Below are 19,792 nucleotides of genomic sequence, written 5' to 3' on the forward strand. Positions count from 1 at the left end.
ACGCTGCCTCGAGAACCCGCTGACCTCAACTTTCTTCTGCCAAGAAGACAGGCTCTTGACACTGTAACTGGACCTCCACGACATCATCAGCAGGCAGAACTCGGGAGACGATGCGAGAGGCACTGGACTCCCGCTCCAGCCCGCCAGCATCAGGCCGAGGGTGCTGGGCACAGCCCTCACGCCACCTCGCCCAGCCTGTTTCCTCTTCTGGGAAAAAGCCTATTGTTGGGAATCTCAAGTGCACGAAGCTATGCCACAGCCCTGAAAAGCCACGCGCTGGCAGGAAACGTGCGTCAGGTTGTGTTAATTCTGTGCACGTCTAACTTCCTTTGCTAAGCTGATCACCCAGGGCTGATGGCCAAAAGGGTTACGGATTCAGGCTCCAGAAGCAAATGGAACCAGGTTCACATTGTGGATCTTCTGCTCAAGCAGCAAGTTCCTCACACCCTGCAAGCCCCAGTGTCCTTGCCCCATGAGCGTGCGGTGAGGGTCAGACATGGCAACCCTGGAGCACACTGGGCGCGGGGCTGGTCAGCTCTTATGAGGCCCAGGCAGTCACTGCAGTGGCGACTGGCACACGTGCTGGAGGGCAGGCTGCCAGGACCCCTGTGCTCGGAGCACGGCCAGCAGCACAAATGCTGCCGACACTCTTGGCTGATCCTGCAGTCAGGATGGTCAATATGTGGTTTGGGAGCAGCACAGACTCAGAAACCCACAGAATTAAATTCCCCTCGTCCTGGAGGGCTGTGCGCCTGCTGCCACGTTAACTCCCTCTGGTCTATTCCTTCACCTGCAGAGTGAGTGAGCTGCAGCCGGTGGTCCCTAAGGTCCCAGTGAGCCATCTAGCGCTACCACCTTGACCCAAACAAGCAGCCTTCACACAAAGTGGCAGACGACGATGCAAGGGGCTGCCCACCAACACCCGCCCCCCGTCTCACCCCCGCGAACTGTGCCCTTGCATCCACTCCAGCTGAAAAACAATTAAGCATAGACACAAGCGGACAGAACAGAGCAGACACAGGAAGAAAGACACGCATTTGACCTGGCAACTTGCTTTAGGCCTTGGTAGGCCAAGCCGAGCTCTCCATCTTCATTCAAGTATCCCCAATCCTCAGTCTTGCTAGAAATAAAGGACAGAAAAACAGGGCGTCCAGTGTAGAGGGAGAGAGGAGGCAGCAGAGAGCCGGGGGAAGAGAGACTACAGCCAAGGTGTGGAAAGGCAGGAGGGAAGGCTCCAGAACGCCCAGCTCCCCTCCTTGCCCTCCCATCACCAGCACCTCCTCCTGTGGGATCACTGATCACCCCAGGCCGGAAAGCAGGCTCCTGAAGGCAGAGCAGAGGGTGGCGTGCAGCATGGGCGGGGCAGAGGCATTTCCCTGTGCTCACTCGCGGTCCTTCCCACTACCAGAAGGACTGGGAAAAGCAGGGGAGAATCAGGAGAGATGCACACAGGGCAGGGAGGAGAGGAGCTGCGCAGGGTGGAAGGCGCAGACACTGAGCAGGGGCTAACTGTACAGGGCGGGGTCGGCGGCCTCCCAGATGCCAGATCTGGGAGCAGCAGGGGTGGCACCTTGGGGACATCTGGCTCCGAGAGGACAGGGAAGGAGACCACATATTTTGCCTGCTTTTCAATGTGTGTTTCCTTCCTGTCACTTCTTAAGGGCACAAAAGTATTAACTCATCTCAACTCCTGTCCTCACTGCAGTCTTGCATAAAGAAACAGTTAATAACAATGTTGCTAATAATAACCAGCACAGTGAGCACTGAGCTTTCTCCCCTTAACCTTGGGACCCAACTGCATTACTCTGATTTACTCAACTGGGAAAGCAGGAGGCCAGATGCCTCCTATTTGCGAGTTAGTTTATCCTCTCCATTTGCCCTGTGTTTGCCCAATGCCAGCAGTGCAGCTCCTGGAGACCAGGCACATGTCACATACTCCCCCAGCATGGACCGCCCCCCAACCCTACACAGCCCCGGGCACACGTGAGGCCCTCGAAGGCCAGCGGGACTGGGTGGTGGGCGGCAGGCAGAGCCCTGCTGTCCCCACTAGATTTCGGCCCCTCAGTCCCTGCTCCCAGAGGCCTCTGCTCCTGCTGGTTGGATCCCAGCTTTCCTGGCAGGAATCACGAAGCAGGAGCTGCGTTCACACTGCTTGCTATCAGGACCAGTAACCACTTCCTAACCCTCGGGAGGAAGACAGTCGTCCCCAGGAGCATCTTTGGACATGGTCAGCCACTGGACCATGCCCTGCTGTCAGGCTGTGTGTGAGGTCTGGAGGTGCAGCCACCCATTACATCTCCCCCCAGCTCTGCCTCATGAGGAAGGGCCCAGCCCTTGCGGGGCTCATGCAGGCTGCTTCTTGGGCACTGCTGGTCACACAGACAGCAGGCCCAACTCTGGAGTCAGTGAAAAGTTGCAGAGGGAAAGCTAGTGATGAGTATGCTTTGGGAGCCACTCTGTGGCCTCTGCTTCCCGGTTATGCTTGTTCATCCTCCGGCTGGGTGTTTGCCCTGGGACCCCACACAGGCCTGGCTTCCCGAGATACTGCCTTTGCCTGTAGACTCTGCCGGCCCCGCCCTGCTTCGCTCTCAGCTGGTCTGTGTGTCCCATTATCCTTGCCAATCCACGCGTGGCCTGGGCTGTGCGAAGGGGGGAAGCCGATAGCTTAGGCCTTTCCCTTCCCAGCTGTTAACACTTACGTTGAACTCAGGGCCTTTTAGCCTCTATTGAGCTAGTGCTTTAACCCAGAGGGTGGGTCACTGGGAATAACTCCTGGCAGTTGGGGTCATCCTTGGGTCGGGCCCAGAGGTGGGTGTGTCGTTGCTGAAGGGGCCCTCGGGGATCCCTTCCTCCAACTATCTCATTTCCACGTGTGCAGGGACACCAAGGGGGAGATGACTTGCCTGACACCGACACCTAGGCTAGAACCCAGGTGCCCTGTCTCCCGGCCTTGGTCTCAAGCCCTTTCCTGCCTCATGCTGGCTGGCCTCCAGACCCCGAGGAGGGGCTGCCAGGCCTGTGAGGGTCCCCACACTCCTAAGGCTCCCAGCAGACTCCCTCTGCAGGGGGACACGCGTGTACTGCTGAGCCCTGCGGTGAGGAAGTTAGCATTCCTAATTCTGTAATAACATCCAGGCATCATGCACAAAGATTAGAGTGCCGTGCAGCCCAGTCGTCCCATGGGGGGCTCAGGACGTCAGGCGCACTTGAGGACACGGGGAGGGGGAAGGGGAAGCTGGGACAAAGTGAGAGAGTGGCATGGACATATATACACTACCAAACGTAAAATAGATAGCTAGTGGGAAGCAGCCGCATAGCACAGGGAGATCAGCTCGGTGCTTTGTGACCACCTAGAGGGGTGGGAGGGAGGAATATGCAAGTGGGAAGAGATATGGGGACATAGTAAAACTGATTCACTTTGTTATAAAGCAGAAACTAACACGCCATTGTAAAGCAACTACACTCCAATAAAGATGTTAAAAGAAAGAAAGAAAAAAAAAAAACAACAGTCAACCAACTCCAGGCCCATCTTTTGTTCCCGTTGAAGGGGTCTCCCTCCCCCTCCTCCACACCACTGGGGGCGAGGGCCGGGGAGGGAGCGCCCCCTAGTGGTTTGAGAAGGAAACCCTCAAACAAGCGCACGGGAAATTACTTTTTAAAATAAAGCTAAGTCCTTGATGTAACTTAATACCAACCCATACTCATGGAGAACCTCCCGTGTATGTGCCCCCGTGCTGAGCCCTGTTCCCAAAGAGGCCAGAGACACACACAAGAGTAAGCAGCGGGCAGAGCCTCTGACAGCGCCCAGGCAAAGGCTCCCCTCGTCTAGGGAGCTCCTGCCCGGGCCAATCACCCACGCGGCCCCCGCCTCCTCCTTCACTGTGAGTGAAAGTGCTCAGCTGTGTCATTGGAGAGGTTTCTTCTAGATCGGCAGTATATAACCTAAAACTGGAAATGGTGCACACCAGAAAAGTCCTGGGATAATATTACTTTTCCTCTGCGGAGACTGTGAAACCTAGGACCCAACGACCGGCCCTCTGCCCAGCGGAAGGACCTGCCGCCGCATGGACAGACACAGGCAAAGTTCCAGCTAGCTCGGTGTCCCAACTCTACAAAGACCGCTTTGTGCTCCATGGATGTTCTCATTTCTTTACTTCCCACCCGGACTTTCTACCCACCTGCCCAAGAGATTCGGGATCTCTGAGAAATGGGAGGCAGCAACCCCAATACCAGGAGCCAGAGGAATGTTGAGACCACAGGCCTGGCCCCAGAGGAGGGAGTTGTTCGTGGATAAATATGGTTATGCCATGGAATTACAGCAGACAAAAGTTGTGCTGATGGCTCAGGACCAAGAGAATTTGGGGGAACATAAGGGAATGATCAGCCCGTAGGAGAAAGCTGCGAGCTTCTAGGAGCAGCTGAGCTGGGTCTGTGAGAGAAGCTGAGCAGAGTCAAGCTGCCCCTCCTTCGCCCTGCCCAGCAGGACAGACTGCAGCAGCTGGGGCTCAAGGCCAAAGGAACCGTAAACTCCAAGCCACCCTAAGGCGGCTGCACATACCCCTTCCTGGTGAGACCAGGTCTCCATCCTCCTGCGCAGGCCCGTTAGGGGGTGAGTAATAACCCCAGGGTCAGCTGCCCAAGCCCAGGTGGCAACAGCAAACCTGCTCTCTGTGCCCAGGGCCTCATGTAGTTTCCCAGCACCTGCTGGGTGGAGAGGGTCTGCAAGGAGGTTTCTTGGGACCTGAGAAAAGGTCCAAGAATGCACCCTAAGTCTTGCTCTGGAGTTCCACAGACTTGGGAAGGCTTGGGTGGAAAGGGCCAGCAGCCAAAGGAACATGCTCCTGGAGCCAGACCTGAGCCCTGGCCACACCCCTGCCCCCATGCAGCTCTGTGAGCTGGGTGCACGCCCAGAGGCGAGGCCAGCCCGGGAGCAGCAGGAACCTCTGTCCCCCAGCCCACCTGCCCGTCTCTCCCGGGAAGACCCTGATGCACTTGGTTCCAGACAGCCCTGAGAAGACGGCCTCTCCAAACACCCAGCCTGTCTGCTGCAGCCCATCTCTAGGGCACGGACCAGCCTTCTCTCTACCCTAGTTCTGCCATTTATAAAATGGTAATAACGTTGCCGGTTTCTCTTAGTTCCCCAGATGTGAAAATGAGAGAGCGTTTGGAAGCAGAAGTGCTCTACATATTCCTGTGGCTATTCTCAGAGCAGGCCCTCAACACTGGCTTCTTGCTCCAAATTTGAAAACACAAGACACAGTTGCAAAGATCAAAAAAGAACTCTATAAACTATGAAAGTTAGCAAGTGAAAAAGTTCTGAACTTGGAGACCAGTACTCTTAGAGGGGCTGTGATTGGGTGGGGGTGTGTGTGATTATACTCCCTCCAGAAATTGAAGCAAAATTCACTGTATACGTTTTTCTAGGGAGACTGTAGACTCTCCAATCACCCCAACTCCAAAATCATCCCTGCATAATACAATTTACATTTCAACCAGAACACTCTCCATTACAGGAAAAGCAACTCTGTCTTCAAAGCACCTTTGCAGGGAGCAGCCCTTGTTGGAAAGGATGCCCTTGCTGTCTGGGCTCCAGGAATCACATCCTAATCCTCCTGTCCTGCCAGCCTGCCCAGTGCTGTCCTCCCTTGCTGCTGGGATTCAAGGAATTGGAAGAGAGACAAACCCACCAATGTCATTTCCAGGTGCAGGGCAACTGGGGCACTGGTTCCTCTGGCTTCCCTTCCCCGAGGCAGAGGCTCCTTTCTATACTTAACTCGGTTTCACAGGCTATTAATTCCCTATTGTACCCTGGGTTTGCTGGGAGCTGAATTATTTTAAGATATAAGAAAAGCTATTTTTATTTTACCACCATCATCATTATTGCTGCAAAGGAAGACAAATCCAGGGTATTAAGCATCCCCTGGGAATACCTATATTTAGGTCTGGATGCCTAACAACCATCTGGATGAACAAAAAGGGAGCTGATAACAGCGATGGTCCATGAACATCAGAAAGATAAGCACACTCGCTTGTCAGGACCAAGTTCCCAGTTTCCTTCTTCCTTTTAAAAAATGTTAAAATATCACCTGTGTTCCTTTTTCTTATACATCTCATTTCTTATCTTCACCCAAGATAATTTAAAATGACTAAATCTTGACCCAGTTTTGGCATTCAGAGATTCATCTTCATTTCCTTCTCTCCCTCCTCTCGAAATAAACTGAATTTCCCTCCTGGGGGCCTGCTAAAATACCCTCACCTTCCGATCACCTCCACAGTGGGCTGGGGGCAGCCCAGCCTGGGAGTCTGGCCTTCGGATTCTACCTTGACTCAGTTACAGGCCCGTCATGTGCCTGAGTAGCTCAGTTTTCTCATCCGCAGAAAGAGGGGCCAGATGAGAAGATCTGGGAATCAAAATCCCGGGAAGTCCTCACGTCGTTCGGTGACACTCCTGCAAACAGGTTCATGGTGCACTCCCAGCGACCACTACTGACAACTTTCTGGATGCACTTGCTCTTTTTAGCAATTTTAAACAAATGCTTAATGATTGATCAACATTCAGGAAGAGAGACAGGTAGCCAGGGAAAAGGCCAGCTCCGGTTTTACAAGTGCCCACAGAGGCACAGGTAATAAGAGTGGCTGTAACAACACTGATGTTTACTGCATGCTTATCATGGGCAGGCACTGCTCTGAGGGCTTTGCACGGACTAACTCGCCTAACCTCAGTCACCCTATGTGGTAGGCTGCTATGACTGTCCCCAGTTCACAGGTGAGGAAACGGAGCACTGAGCGGTTTGAAGTGTCCCTAAATAGCTGGTAAGCGAATGGAACCCCAGTGCACACTCTCAAGTGCTTGGCTGCACTACCTCGGGGGCCCTGCTCTGTCCTGTGTCCCGGGCCCTGCTGCCTCCCCCAGTCACTCTCTTTTGCCGTAACCCTGCGTAGCTCCTCCTTGAGGGGGGACCAGAAGTGGGAAAGTCCTGGAATTTAGTCCAGGCTAAAGTCCAGGGAAATCTCCTTTTAGCCAATATGGTAGTGGTCACATCCTCCCATCCAATCTCTGCAGTGCCTGGCTTGGGTTCCATGCCTTAAATGACAGCGCCTGGGGCCCACTGTTGCGTGCGCCCACCAGCTGGGCTGAGTAAAGCTGGCAGACGCGGCAAACAGCTGGAGCAGCCCCTCTGCTACTACTCAGATGCGCTCACTTGGCACCTGCTTCCATTTCAACGAGAGAAGTCGCTCCCAGCCAGCCCTTCCCTCTCCTCCTGTCAAACCTCCCAGGGAAGCTCCCTTCCCCAGTGCTTTTCAGAGGATCTGGGTTCTGGATGCTCCGGGGGGCTCGCTGGAGTCTTGCTGATGCTAACAGCAGGCTTCCTTATTAGCGCATGGGACTCACCGAGTCTGCTCCTCCGCATTTATCTCCTATAAAACCCAACGCCCTGATGCTGAGCGCAAGGTCAGTGCCGGAGGAGCGGCCCTCACTGCCAGGCTGGGCAGGGCTCCTTCCCTGTCGCCCCCTCCAGGCACAGTGGCTGCAAGGTGGGGCTTACCTGTTCGTCTGGCAGACCCCATGATAGGCCTCGATAGCGTCTTCCCGATCCACGTGCTTCTCGCTGTTAGGCCAGCTTGTTCTGGCATTGATGCTTGGCTCCTAGGACGTCCCAGATTAAAAAATAAATAACTCTGGTTATACAAACAATTGTCATGAAATGACTTTATACACAGAGGGAGCAAAACGAGCCTTTGGGAAAAGACAAAGGCACCAGAAGACTTCAGGTAACAGCGGTTAATCCCCGGCAGGAAGGCGGGAACGTGACTTTTAAAAATCACATTGGGAGAGTCAGGGAGAATCACTGTCACAGTCAGAGGCCTGGCTGTGAAAGGCAGAGAGGGTGGAGGGGCGGTTGGGGGAGGGGGGAGGGAGAGGCAAGGATGGTGTCCCTGGAGGAGAAAGCTCCCCGAAGGCGGAGGAGATGACGGAAATCTGTCTTAGTTTGGGATGCTGCACACTCAGTGCTGCCCACCTGCCCCAGCTCCCCCGCCCCCCGGGCCCCCGCCCAGAGCGGCCCAGGTGGCCTCGGGCCCCTCCCGCCCGCTCCTCAATCTGTGCAGGAGGGGGAAACGTTAGGAACAAACGCTAAGTTGCACTTGTCACCCTGGGAGAGCTGAGAGAGAGGGAAGACTTTCTTTACCTGGAAACAAAGTAAATAGCAAGGGGCAAGACCTGAGGTGAAAAACCAGGCCAAGGGGGCTGCTCAGGCCGTGGCCCAGGTTTACTCTAATTCTGAGCCTCGTTCCTTTTGAACATGTTCCTATTGAGTAACTTCAGAAGATCCTAGAAACTTCCAGCAAAGTCTCCGGTGAAAAGTCATGCTGGGAGGACAGCAGGTACCTTGCTCTCCTTTTAGAGGAGACTCTAAAAGACTCGGCTATTTTAGGTTGAAGGCCCTCCTGCGTAAAGAAACGTAAGAAAAACACCTCTCGCCCTAGCGTGGCCCCAATGCCCCGCCCGCGGCCCCCTCTCCTCACCGAGCCCTTGCCAGCCAGGCGGCGCCGGTCGGTGCTCACGATCTGGGTCCTCAGGATGAGCACCTCCTCCTTGCGCACCTCCAGCTCCTCGTGGGCCAGCTTGAGCTGGTTCAGCAGGAGGCAGTAGCTGTCAGGGGTGCCGTGGGCGGCGCTGTGCTCTGAGGCTTGGTCGGCCACGGCTTTCCTCAGCTCGTTCAGCTCATTCTTCAGCTTCTTGTTCTCCGACTCCAGCTCCTGCCTCTGGAAGGCAGGCCGGCGACTTACTCATCACTCTCTGGAGCCCGCGCACCGTCCCCGGGGGGCCTCCTCCTCCACCTTCCTTAACCACCTGCCCCGTCCACCTGGGAAGCTAAGAGCAACCTTCCCGTGTTAACGACGGGACACACAGTATACGTTCTGACTATGTCAGCAAGTGGTCAAAGTTGGGGCCTGGACTTGAACCCAGACCCCCAAGTTATCGGTGCCAAGGATCTGACACGATGCCTGTATGGTCGCAATCCTCTAAGTGATTCAGTGGGCTTCGTATTTCTAGGTGTATTTGGCTATGAAACCCTTCTTTGTGGAAGTGCTGGGTTAACGATTTTAAACATGCTGTTAACACAGGACTTCCTGGAACCCTAATATGTTAATGTATTTTTTGACTTTCCAAAAGAGAATATAAAATGCCTGATAACCTAAACTTACTTGTCTAGAGAGGCCTCCCTGCCCCTTTCTTCTAAGGAGCATCACATGGACTAGTGTTTTGGAAAACAGACCAAGAACATTGCTTTGGTCATACGGAAAGCCGCCAATTGCCAGTGTTAGCAGAGAAAACACTGCCTGTACACAGAGTCAAAAATACCATTGAAACTCAGTTTTGGAATGTATTTAAAATTTTCTAGGTAAAATCTTTAACTTTGTGTTTGAGATGAAGTCAGATAATTTAAAGTCTGATAATTACACATAAGTTGCTGATAGGGCCCTGGAATATATGGGATTCAAAATTTCCCACAGAAAACCAAGAACATGGATAACTGGGCACTGGCTACACAGTCATCACAGAGCCACAGGATCACAAAGCTAGGAGATCATTGGGTATAACCCCTTTACTTAATGAACGAGGAAGCTGAGGATGGAGCAGAGAAGGCTCACAGTGAGTTTAGAGGCTGGCCCAGGGTCCTTCCCACTACTGCACCACACACGTGGTCATTTCTGGGAGATGTGGGACCAGGCATGGAGACAAGCGACTCTGCAGAAATGAGAAGGGCCCTGGGGTGTGGTGATTACTGGTGAGTCTAGTTATGAAGTTCAGGAGTTAAGACTCCACTCAGAGCCTGGGTGATTCTCCTTCTGCTAGCAGTGTGCACTCCCAGGACAAGCCAGCACTGCCTGGTGAAGGAGCACTGGGCGTGGAGGCAGGAGCCCTGGGTCCTCACTCTGGCTCGAGGTACAACTTTGTACCCCTGGAACCTTTGCCTTCTCAGGTGTGGTTCAAGGGACGGAGACCAGATGGTGGCTGAAGTTTCCTCTGGCTCTGACCAGAGTTGAGTGGGCATCAGAATCCCCAGAGGGTGTGTTAAAACCCAGATTGCTGGAGCCACCCCAGAGCTGCTGATTCAGCAGGTCTGGGCTGAAGCCCAAGAATCTGCTTTTCTAGCATGATCACAGTGATGCCGCTGGTCCCAGGACCACTCTTAGGAGAACCACTGGGATAGACCATTTTATCATCTTTAAAACGAGGGGTGAGATTGATGCCCCGAGAGCCTAACAAGATCCCGTGTTCCTTTCCTTCCTCTGGGGCTAAGCCTCCCTCAGGAAAGGCAGCTGAAGGCTGGTGTACAGAAAGCCCTGTAACAGGCATTTATCATAGCAAGAGACTCCCCCGCCCCTGGGGAGGTGTTAAATCTTTTAAATATCACATGAGTAAGTAAAGTCTAATCAATAATTCAAAAGAGAAAAACCTACCCAGCACCCTCTTCTTATACCATTAGTGTGGCCCTAGTTGTTCAAAAAGCTGTGGGAACGACTCAGGGCTGTTCTCCTGAGCAATATGGCTGTTACCAGAGTTATCTGCAGTCCTGTAAGTGGGACCAGGCTGAGTGGCCCTGGCAGACTGGATAAATTCCCAACTCCCAAGTCCCTGGGAAAGAGGACAGGGGAGTGGGAATGCTCCATCTAACGCCCCTTTTCTGTACCTCCCACCCACCCCCGCCCACCCGCCGCATGGCTGCAGTAAATGCAGGCCCACTTGTCCTCAGACCCGAGGCCTTCCACCCTCCACCTGGCCACCTCCTGCTGGACACGCTGGGAGAGCCCTCGGCCTTACAGATCTCCTTGCTGGTCTGGATTGTTTTTCAAAGTGAGTCCATTCCACTGGCACATTTTACTTTAACTGAAACTGTATCAGGTAGGTAAGATACATGTGACATAATAATAAATATATATTTGGTCTCTGGCTCTGGTTCCTGGAAGAGCTTCTTAAACTCTTGTAACCTCCTAGTGTTAGAGGTGAGAGGAACATCTGCTATTATATTTGGTCTTAGTCCCTGGTTCCTGGCACAGAGCTCCTAAACCCTTGGAATTTCCTGAGTGGTGAGGTGAGGGAAGTGTCTTCTGTTATTCATCATAAGTCCCTTTCAACCACGCTGGAGTTTATGCTGAGGTAACTCTTGGAGGATGGGGGCTTCCAGAGGACCCAAGCCTGGGGTTAGAGCCCTGCAGCCTTCAGCCCACCCATCGACCTTAGGAAAGGAAGAGGAGGAGGGCAGGAGATGGAGTTAAACGCCAACGGCCAATGATTTGACCCATCATGCCTGTGTAACGGAACCTCCACAAAACCTCTCAGTGACAGGGTTTGGGAGCCTCCGGTTGATGAACACGTGGAGGTGTCTGGAGGGGGCTGGACACTCCGAGTCCCCTCCCACACGCGTCACACCCCTTCCATCTGGCCCTTCCTGAGTTGTACCCTTCACAGTAAACCAGTAATAGTAAGCAAAATGCTTTCCTGAGTTCTGTGAACCGTTCTAACAAATTATCAAACGTGAGGAGGGGGGCACGGGAACCCATGATCGTAGCAGAGTCCTGGGGACCCACCGATGCGATTGGCATCTGAAGAGGGGGCAGTCCTGTGAGGCTGAGCCCCTAACCAGCAGGGTCTGTGTTAACCCTCGGAAATTTGTGCCACAATTGAATTTAATTGTAGGACTCCTAGTCGGTGTCCACAGAGAACTGGAGAATTGCTTGATGTGGAAAACTCATACATTTTGTGTCAGGGATGTTTGGAGTAAATACAAATTTTCCTTCATTTCAAAGATGAAGAAACTCAAGTGCGGGAAGGGGAACCTGTGGGCTTACGGCTTCACTTATTCGTAGACGGAGCTCAGGACTGGACTTGCCTTTGCCCAGCACCATCATCCGTCCTCCATAGGGTGAGTTAAGGAAGCCTGTCTTCCAAGAATCTTACCTTCAGACTATTGTAGGCTAGATCTGCATCCTGGTCCAAATCTAAGTCACTACTTGGCTGCTCCGCCTGCATGGATGAAGAGGCAGGGAGGTGAGCACGGGCTGCAAGGCAGCTGTTCCACAGGACGATTTCCCACCACGGTCGGGACGTGCTTGTTTTGCCCTTGCTTGTGCCTGGCACTCCCACCCTCTGTGGGAGGCACTCCCACCTTCCTGCCAAGATGCAGCTCACTACCTCAGGCCACCACAGAGCTCCCTCCTGCCTGCCCACATCCCCTACATAACTTTATTCACACGATCTTCACAAGCACCTACAGGTTGAACACAAATAACACTGTGTTATGGGTTGAACCATGTCCCCAAAAAGATACACCGAAGTCTTAACCCCTGGTACCTGTGAATGTCACCCAGTTTGGAAATAGTGCCTTTGCAGATATAATCAAGTCAGAATGAGGGCATTAGGATGGTCCCTAGTCTGATGTGACTGGTGTCCTTATAGGAAGGTGAGAAGACACGCACACAGGGAAGACCCCCCCACCCCACGTGAACTGAAGATGGAGGCAGAGCTTGGAGTCACGCAGCTGCAAGTCGAGGAATGCCAAGGGCTGCCAGCAGCCCAGACACTCAAAGAGAGACATGGAGCAGATCCTCCCCAAAAGCCTTTAGGAGAGCATGGCCCTGTTGACACCTTAATTGTTGGCTCCTGGTCTCCAGAACCACGAGAGAATAAAGTTATGTTGTTTTAAGCCATCTAGTTCATGGTACTTTGTTTCAGTAGTCCTAGGAAACCAGCACCATTAGACTTGTGTGCATATTAGGAAGGTTAACACATAATAATGATGTACTTATTATGAGGTTTAAGAGCCCCTCTTCGGTTTTTTTTGGTGCAGGGCGGGAAGTGTGTGTGTGCACATGTATACTGTTTTCCCAACTAAGTCACTCTAAGCACCTTGTGGAGAAGCCTGCTTCCTCTGTGTCGCTCTACAATAGGCAGTGTGACAGCTGGCCCACTACGGAGCACCATGAATGCTGTCTGACTTCACAGCTCCACAGCTGGTGGGTGTGGATAGCAACAACGGGAACACTAGCCCATTAGGACTCAGCCGAGCCAATGACTCCTATCATTGTTTGGCAGCTACTGGACTTGACCTGTCCAGTGCGAAGGGGTAGAAACACCTTCACAAATGGTTAACTGCTAGGGGTGATTTCAAGTAGTGAGTGATAGTCCCTGAATAAGATGGGTTTTTGGAGCTAAAACCTGACAGTGCTTAATTAGATATCCACAGTGCTAGCAACCTGAAGTCCAGCTGTGGATGGATTAGGTGGGTCCCAGGCTTGGAGACTGGGGCTGGATCCAGGTCAAGGAATGTGACACTGGCTGCACTGTTTCCAGCCTGCAACCTGGGAAAGCGACGCTCCAGGGTACCAGTCTCTGCTTCATCTCCCACCATCCCCAGTGGTAGGGGATGTGACTGCTCAGAGTCACCTCATAACCCGCTGGCCTGGGGAGAGGTCTGCACCTGTGTTCTACGTAGCATGGGCTTGCTGCACGACCATGGATTATTGTTGAGCGCATTAGGTTCTTGGAAAAGGGAGATCATCTATCCAAATCTGAGGAGCTGTATTAGGGTGGACCAGCAGTTGTTTCTAAGTGGACAGCCAGCCCACTGGAATCCCCCTGATAGCCATGGTGACTTTTCCAGGCCCGGGGAAAGGGAGCCAGATGGATGGGAAGTCAAACACATGGGTGGACTGTCCCAGAGGCCCCACCTCATGACAGGCTTGGTGACTCCCTCACTGACAGGCTCCCTACAGACCTCCCTGTCATTCCTCATCCAGAGCCTGGCCTCTCTCTACAGCCAAGACCTGGGCCATATCGCCCCAGACCAAAGACCTAGGTGGCTTAGAATTTCTCTTGGGACCCAGGGCAGATCCAAGAACACGATCTCTGCAAGCTCAGTTTCAGGGTTTCTGTGGAGGGATTCCATACTCTCCTGTGGCCCACTTCTGCCTTTCTTACCAAACTCTGGCAGAAACAAGGTCATTCTTCTTAAACAGAGATCCTCAATGCACGTTACAGGGCTGTGAGCCAAGCCTGCGGTTCTAACTTTTGCTCAGTGATTATTTTTAAATGAAAGATATACCCCTTTTTATCCAGTTTCGAGACAAGCAGAAGTCGTAAAGCCAAGATTCCAGAATTATTTGGCATTTCTGCAGTGGGGAGCCTGGAGGGTGAGTCTTCAGGACAGTTGGGCGGCCAGGAACCTTCATGTCCGGCATTGTCTGAGGTCTGTGTAGCTTTTCATCTATTTGATTTGTGTTCGCCTGTCAGGGCAGATTCTCTTCTAATTGAATGAGTCATTTATAAACCTAATCCTTTCACCCTCCATTCTGAATCTAATCCACCTGAAAGATTTAAATCCATCAGCAAGACTGACCTCCCCACTTACTGCTCAGGAAAAATCCCAAGAATTTACCAGTAATACCGATCAACATCTGTATCACATTTGATTGGAAAGGGAAGTCAGGTGTTACGAAAGGAGAAAGTGTATAGGGGTGGGGTGGGGGTAGGGCTTAGGATGCAGGGAGGGGGTCAAACCCCACAAGGGGCAACTCAAGCCTGATAACAGACCCAAGGCCTTTTACAGACCCACAGTGAGGTCAGCTAATGATGTGATCCGTGTCCGAAACGGCCTCATATCCCATTAGAAGCGGTACTCGTAGCAAGTGACTCTTATCTCCCTATCACTGCTAATGGCAGTGGGCTCTCTCTATTCCTACAGCACCAACCTGTTTGTACTCAACCTGGCATTTATTTGAGCGCTACCAATGTTTTTTTTTATTCTTTACCCGTGTTATGTCTGGTCCTCCTGACCTAGATTACACATTCCTCGAATATATAATCTAGTCAATGAGGGGATTTCTCTTCTGTTTGTATCTCCCTCATTTAATAAACACTTTGAACACCTACTATGAGTCCGGCACCAGCACAGTGCTGAGCATAGCATAGGTGCCCAGTGGGTCCTTGGGATGGAGTGATACATCTGGGGACACTAAGGTTTCAAAAAATATCTTTTCAAGACCCAAGATACTGATGATAATTTAGATTGAGGCAAGGCTGCAGTCCTGGGTGACTGCAAACTTGGTCTGCCCCTGACCCAATGGGACTAAACTCAAATCCACACCAGATTCCAGGTACAAACAGGCACTGATTTTCTCTAAGATTTGACTTTCGCCTATATCGTCGACCCTTGGATCACATGGGTTTGAACTGCACAGGTCCACTTATTCGTGCATCTTTTTCAATAGTAAATAGTACAGCACTACGCAATCTGTGATTGGTTGAATCCTCAGATGCAGAACCAGGGCCCACTATAAGTCACAGGTGAGTTTTCAACTGTGCAGAGGGTTGGGTGCCCCTAGACCGAGTTGTTTGAAGGTCAACTGTGTTTATACTCTAATTACACCCTGGTTCTCTTTGCAAGTGGGTGACAATGACACAGGTTCCCTGCTGGCTTCACACTGGAAATTCTTTGCCCTGAAGGTACTGGGGAAGCTGACTCCTGTCCGACTGGGGTGACGTGGGCACTTGCAGAGAAGATTCAATATGCCATCAAGACAAGATGAAGCTCTTCCCTGAAACCCAGCCCCAGCATGACCTCTCGTGGTCACACCTGACCCCGTGAGCCCTGGCAGGAGTGAGCTGGGTCATTCTGACGCCAGCACCCTCAGGGTGCGGCCCTGAGAGCTCGCAGATCCTTCACGCACCGGGATTTTCTTGCCGTCCTGCTGTTCTTTCTTCTCCAGTTGCACCTGCAGTTTCTTCCTCTCCTGCTCAAGCTCTCTCACCCTCTTCTGCAGCTTCAGGAAGACTGTCATGTCCATGGCCGCCTTCTCCAGGCCAATTTCCTTCCGAGGAAGACAGGGAACAGGAAGAAGAGGTTTTAATAGCACAGATGCCTTAGGGAACACACAGCACCCTCAGTGTCAGCTGTCTCCGTCGGCTGGCCGTCTGTCCTCCCTCTCCCTCCCAAACATCAATCCACGCCTCTGAGACAAAGCCAATGCCAACCAACTATCATTCTCATATTCAAGTTGGTGCTCCAGGCTCATTTTCTGTCTACATAACATCTGAGTCTCAGCCACTTATATTCCTCCTGTGTGAGCCACATAAATGACCAATCATATACTCTAGGAACAAATGGATAAAGACACAGCCTTTTTATTTGGAAGTTAAAAAAGAGCTCATTTCTGGAAAATGGTCTCACACAGAGAAGTTGTAAAACTCAGGATCTAACGCTTCCTGATGATGGATCAATGTGCTTACTAATCACCGTTAAACGTGCTGTCGAACACCACTTGACTGCACCTTGAATCAAAATCAACGCTTCTCCTGCCAGGGAACCCATTTATCCAACAGATCCTGCAGCATCAATTTCCCAGTAGATTTCTTCCTTCAGATTCATGCCTGGGTTTGTCCTCCAGGGTCTGTCACGTGTGGGTGTGCATGGACAAACGTGTATCGGCACAAGCATAGCCACACGGATCTTAAAAGTACATGTTTGTACATAAGGGACAACATAGTTTGGTTCAGCCAGCACTTAATGAATGCTTCGTGCTTAGCCAGCACTGGGCTTGCTGCTCTGGCCAATCCAAGAACCAGCCTCAGCTTCCCGGAAGAACATAAATCCACTGATGGAAGTGCTTATGTCTGCACGTAAACCGTCACATATATGAACACCTGGGTGGTGCATCTGGAGTTCAGGCTGACCAAAGTCTCTGGGACCCAGACTTAGGAGACTGCAAAGCAAAACCATGGGCCTTAAGCCAGCATTTATTAAATGCTTACTAAGTACATACAGCAGGCAGCAAACCACACCAAACTGTACAGCAGACAGACCTTTACCTGGAGGACCTCCTTTTCTATCCTCCCACGCTTTATTCCATCACTCGCCATCTCCCACCATCCTTCACTTCCCTTTACAGCACTTAACGGTACTCGCAAATGTATCATAAGCTTCTTCCATCAACTGATTAGTGTCTAACTCTCCATCAGACAAGCTCCACGAGGCCAGGGACCTTCTCTGGCTCGATCACTGCTGTTTCTCCAGTACCCGTCAGCAGTGCCTGGCACAAGGATGTGATCAAGGCACATTTGTTTTTATAACCATCCCTCTTCCACATCTATCTTCATGTGCTTCATATGGTTTTACGTGCTTGTGATTTTCTGCTTTTCAAATGCCAGAGGAAAAACTGTGTGTCTATGTACCTTTGATAAAATTACACACAGACTATAAAGACCACTGTGTGACTCTAAGAGGCTATTACTGACAAAGATACATTTCGTTCAGCAAATATCTGTTGTTTCAAATATTTGTTGCTGTCCTCTGAGTTTTAGCCAGCTTCTAAGTCAGGAAGGGAAATTTTCTTGTTGATATTACTATATGTGCTGTGATACTAAATGGGGATGATAAATTATATCTCTTTTAATGACTCAGCTGTTCCAGCTATTTCACCTCTCTGCAACAGGTCCTCAGTTTTGCAAGAGCAATCAGGGATCTTCCTTTATGGAGAGTGGGAACAATAATGTATTGCCTTGCACAGTAAATATTAACTCCAGAGAACCGTCTATAAGTCTGCCGCAATCTGAGTGACCCTGCTGTCAGGAATGAGCCTGGGGAACTGTGGTCCCAGAAACAGAACAGCACTGGTGGGGGAAGCTCCACACAGGTCACAGACCCTCCCTCTGGAGCACAGACAACAGCCAAGAGGCTGTCTTACTCACCTCAACCTGTTGGAGGGCATCTTCTGTGTCTCCGACCTCAGATGTCGAGATGGAGGGGTAATTAGAGTCAGATTCTAAGCTACTCTGGTTTGATGGGTTCCGCCTGTGGCCTGGGGTTTGCTGTTTAGGGAGAAACATGTGAAAACCCATAATGAACTAATGTTAACAAGAACTATTATTTTTCAAAAACAGTAGACTCTAGAATTGGACTTTTGCCTCCTTTGTCAACAGAATAGGTACCACTGTTTCTTGGAATGATGGCTAAACAGAGCTGTTCCCACGAGAAATTTCACCTACAGTTCTTACAACCGTCCAGCTAAGCAACAAAATGACACTTGGAAGAAAACACAGCTCTGCAGCGGGTCTGTGTTCCCTCTAAATGAAATGCAAATCCCTAACATTGCGCCAATTTCTCTGAGAAGTCCTGGGGAAAAGACCCTTAACCTCCGAACAGCCTGAAGTACACAGACAGTCCTGTCACTGCCTCCCTCTTGAAGAGAACACTGCACACTGGCCCCTCAAGGCCCCTGCTTCAACCTGCACCAATTCTGTTTCTGAAAATAGTAAGCATATTAGAAATAGAGCTTATCATTTATACTATTCACTTAAAAATTACTCTTTTCCCCCCTTGCATCTGATTGGGCGCTGAGAGTAAAAACTGATCTCGGTAGGAAAATTTTAGATTTCTATATATGTTCCTACTCAGCTTCTCTTCCTGGTTCCTATGCAATTAACTTATTCAGTCTCGTCTGAATATGCCTTTCTGGAGGGAATAGTTACACGGGGTAAAAGAGAATGACAAATCTTGAAATATGAAAACGTTCCCCTGTATCTGCGTGGCATCGAGGATTAGGAGAAACCGTCAGACCCTTGCAGGTCTGCCCGCAGCTCGTGCTTCCCACACCATTCCTGTTTCCACACAGGGATTCCCCCAGAATAGGAAACAAGAAAGAGAACACATTTACGTGGGTGGAATTTTCCTTCAAGTCCTAACCAAGATCTTCCTAAGACCCCGAAGTTGGGAAAGGAGCTGCCCTTGGGAAGGACTCACTGCCCAGCTACTTGCTTGTGTGAGAACTACCCGCGGGAGGGGTGAGAACTGACGCGGGGAGGCGACACTGTTCGTGCAGCACCCATCACCGAGCATCGCTGTGCCAGACGGCACTGCAGGGGCAGCGGCGCGAGAACAAGGGCTGCAAAGCCGGTGGGCGGGAGAACTGCCCTCCTTGCCTTTATGATGGTCATCTCGTCCCGAAGGTTGTCATATCTCTGCTCCAGCCGGGAATATTCCTTCACGAGGTTCTGGTACCGGGAGCGTTCCTCCTCCAGCTCCTTCTTCATCAGGTTTTCCTTGTCGGAGTTCTGGGGAAATTCATCTGGAAAGCAAGTGCACAGAGCTGCACGTTTGCTTGGCATGGCTTCCCCTGGAGCGTGACCACTCGTGGCTTCTGACTAAACTCTTGTTAAAAGGCTGCCCACAACAAGCTCACAACACAGATACTTGGAGAGTTTACTCAGCGACCTCACCCTCTGCAGAGCCCAGGGAGGTTTGCTCCCAAGGCTCGGCTGCAGTCTTTGGAGGGGGGGAAGGCCCACTCTGCGCCTAGGGGCTGGGGAGAGAAGCCGGCTGCACACACGACAACTCGCTCGGATAACATGCCAGACTCTCTCTTACAACAACTGTCATAGCAACTGCTGGCAGCAATGCTGGAAGAACCCAGGTTCTATTCCAGAGTTTCTTCCTTATTCCTGGTCTTTCAGGTTCTTGCGCAGAGAGATTAAAGGAGATGCGAGGAGATAAGGCCGCAGGTTAGGTGGGGGGAAGGAGGGAAGGCAAAAAGGTAACATGGGTGGGCTTTTCTCCCACCAAAACTTATGATTCGTATCAGTGGAAAGAAACAAATTTGTTTTGTTTTGTTTTGTTTTTTGCAGTACGCGGGCCTCTCACTGCCGTGGCCTCTCCCGCTGCGGAGCACAGGCTCCGGAGGCAGAGGCTCAGCGGCCATGGCTCACGGGCCCAGCCGCTCCGCGGCATGTGGG

General features: G+C 51.6%; 1 protein-coding gene across 1 annotated transcript in view; it reads right to left on the reverse strand.

The window, feature by feature from the left end:
• Nucleotides 1–10: 10 nt before the first annotated feature.
• Nucleotides 11–19,792, reverse strand: part of LOC114485488 (unconventional myosin-Vb-like) — a gene marked incomplete at its 5' end in the record, with an annotated part of 20,512 nt that continues 730 nt past the window's right edge. Inside the window, 7 exons of the mRNA XM_028486996.2 lie at nt 11–1,120; nt 7,548–7,648; nt 8,527–8,766; nt 11,969–12,034; nt 15,736–15,876; nt 17,753–17,872; nt 18,983–19,128. Of these exons, the coding sequence (XP_028342797.2) occupies nt 982–1,120; nt 7,548–7,648; nt 8,527–8,766; nt 11,969–12,034; nt 15,736–15,876; nt 17,753–17,872; nt 18,983–19,128 (953 nt within the window). The remainder of the gene's footprint in view (nt 1,121–7,547; nt 7,649–8,526; nt 8,767–11,968; nt 12,035–15,735; nt 15,877–17,752; nt 17,873–18,982; nt 19,129–19,792) is intronic.

Source organism: Physeter macrocephalus, unplaced genomic scaffold (genome assembly GCF_002837175.3).
Source record: "Physeter macrocephalus isolate SW-GA unplaced genomic scaffold, ASM283717v5 random_1081, whole genome shotgun sequence".
In the NCBI taxonomy this organism is placed as follows: domain Eukaryota; kingdom Metazoa; phylum Chordata; class Mammalia; order Artiodactyla; family Physeteridae; genus Physeter; species Physeter macrocephalus.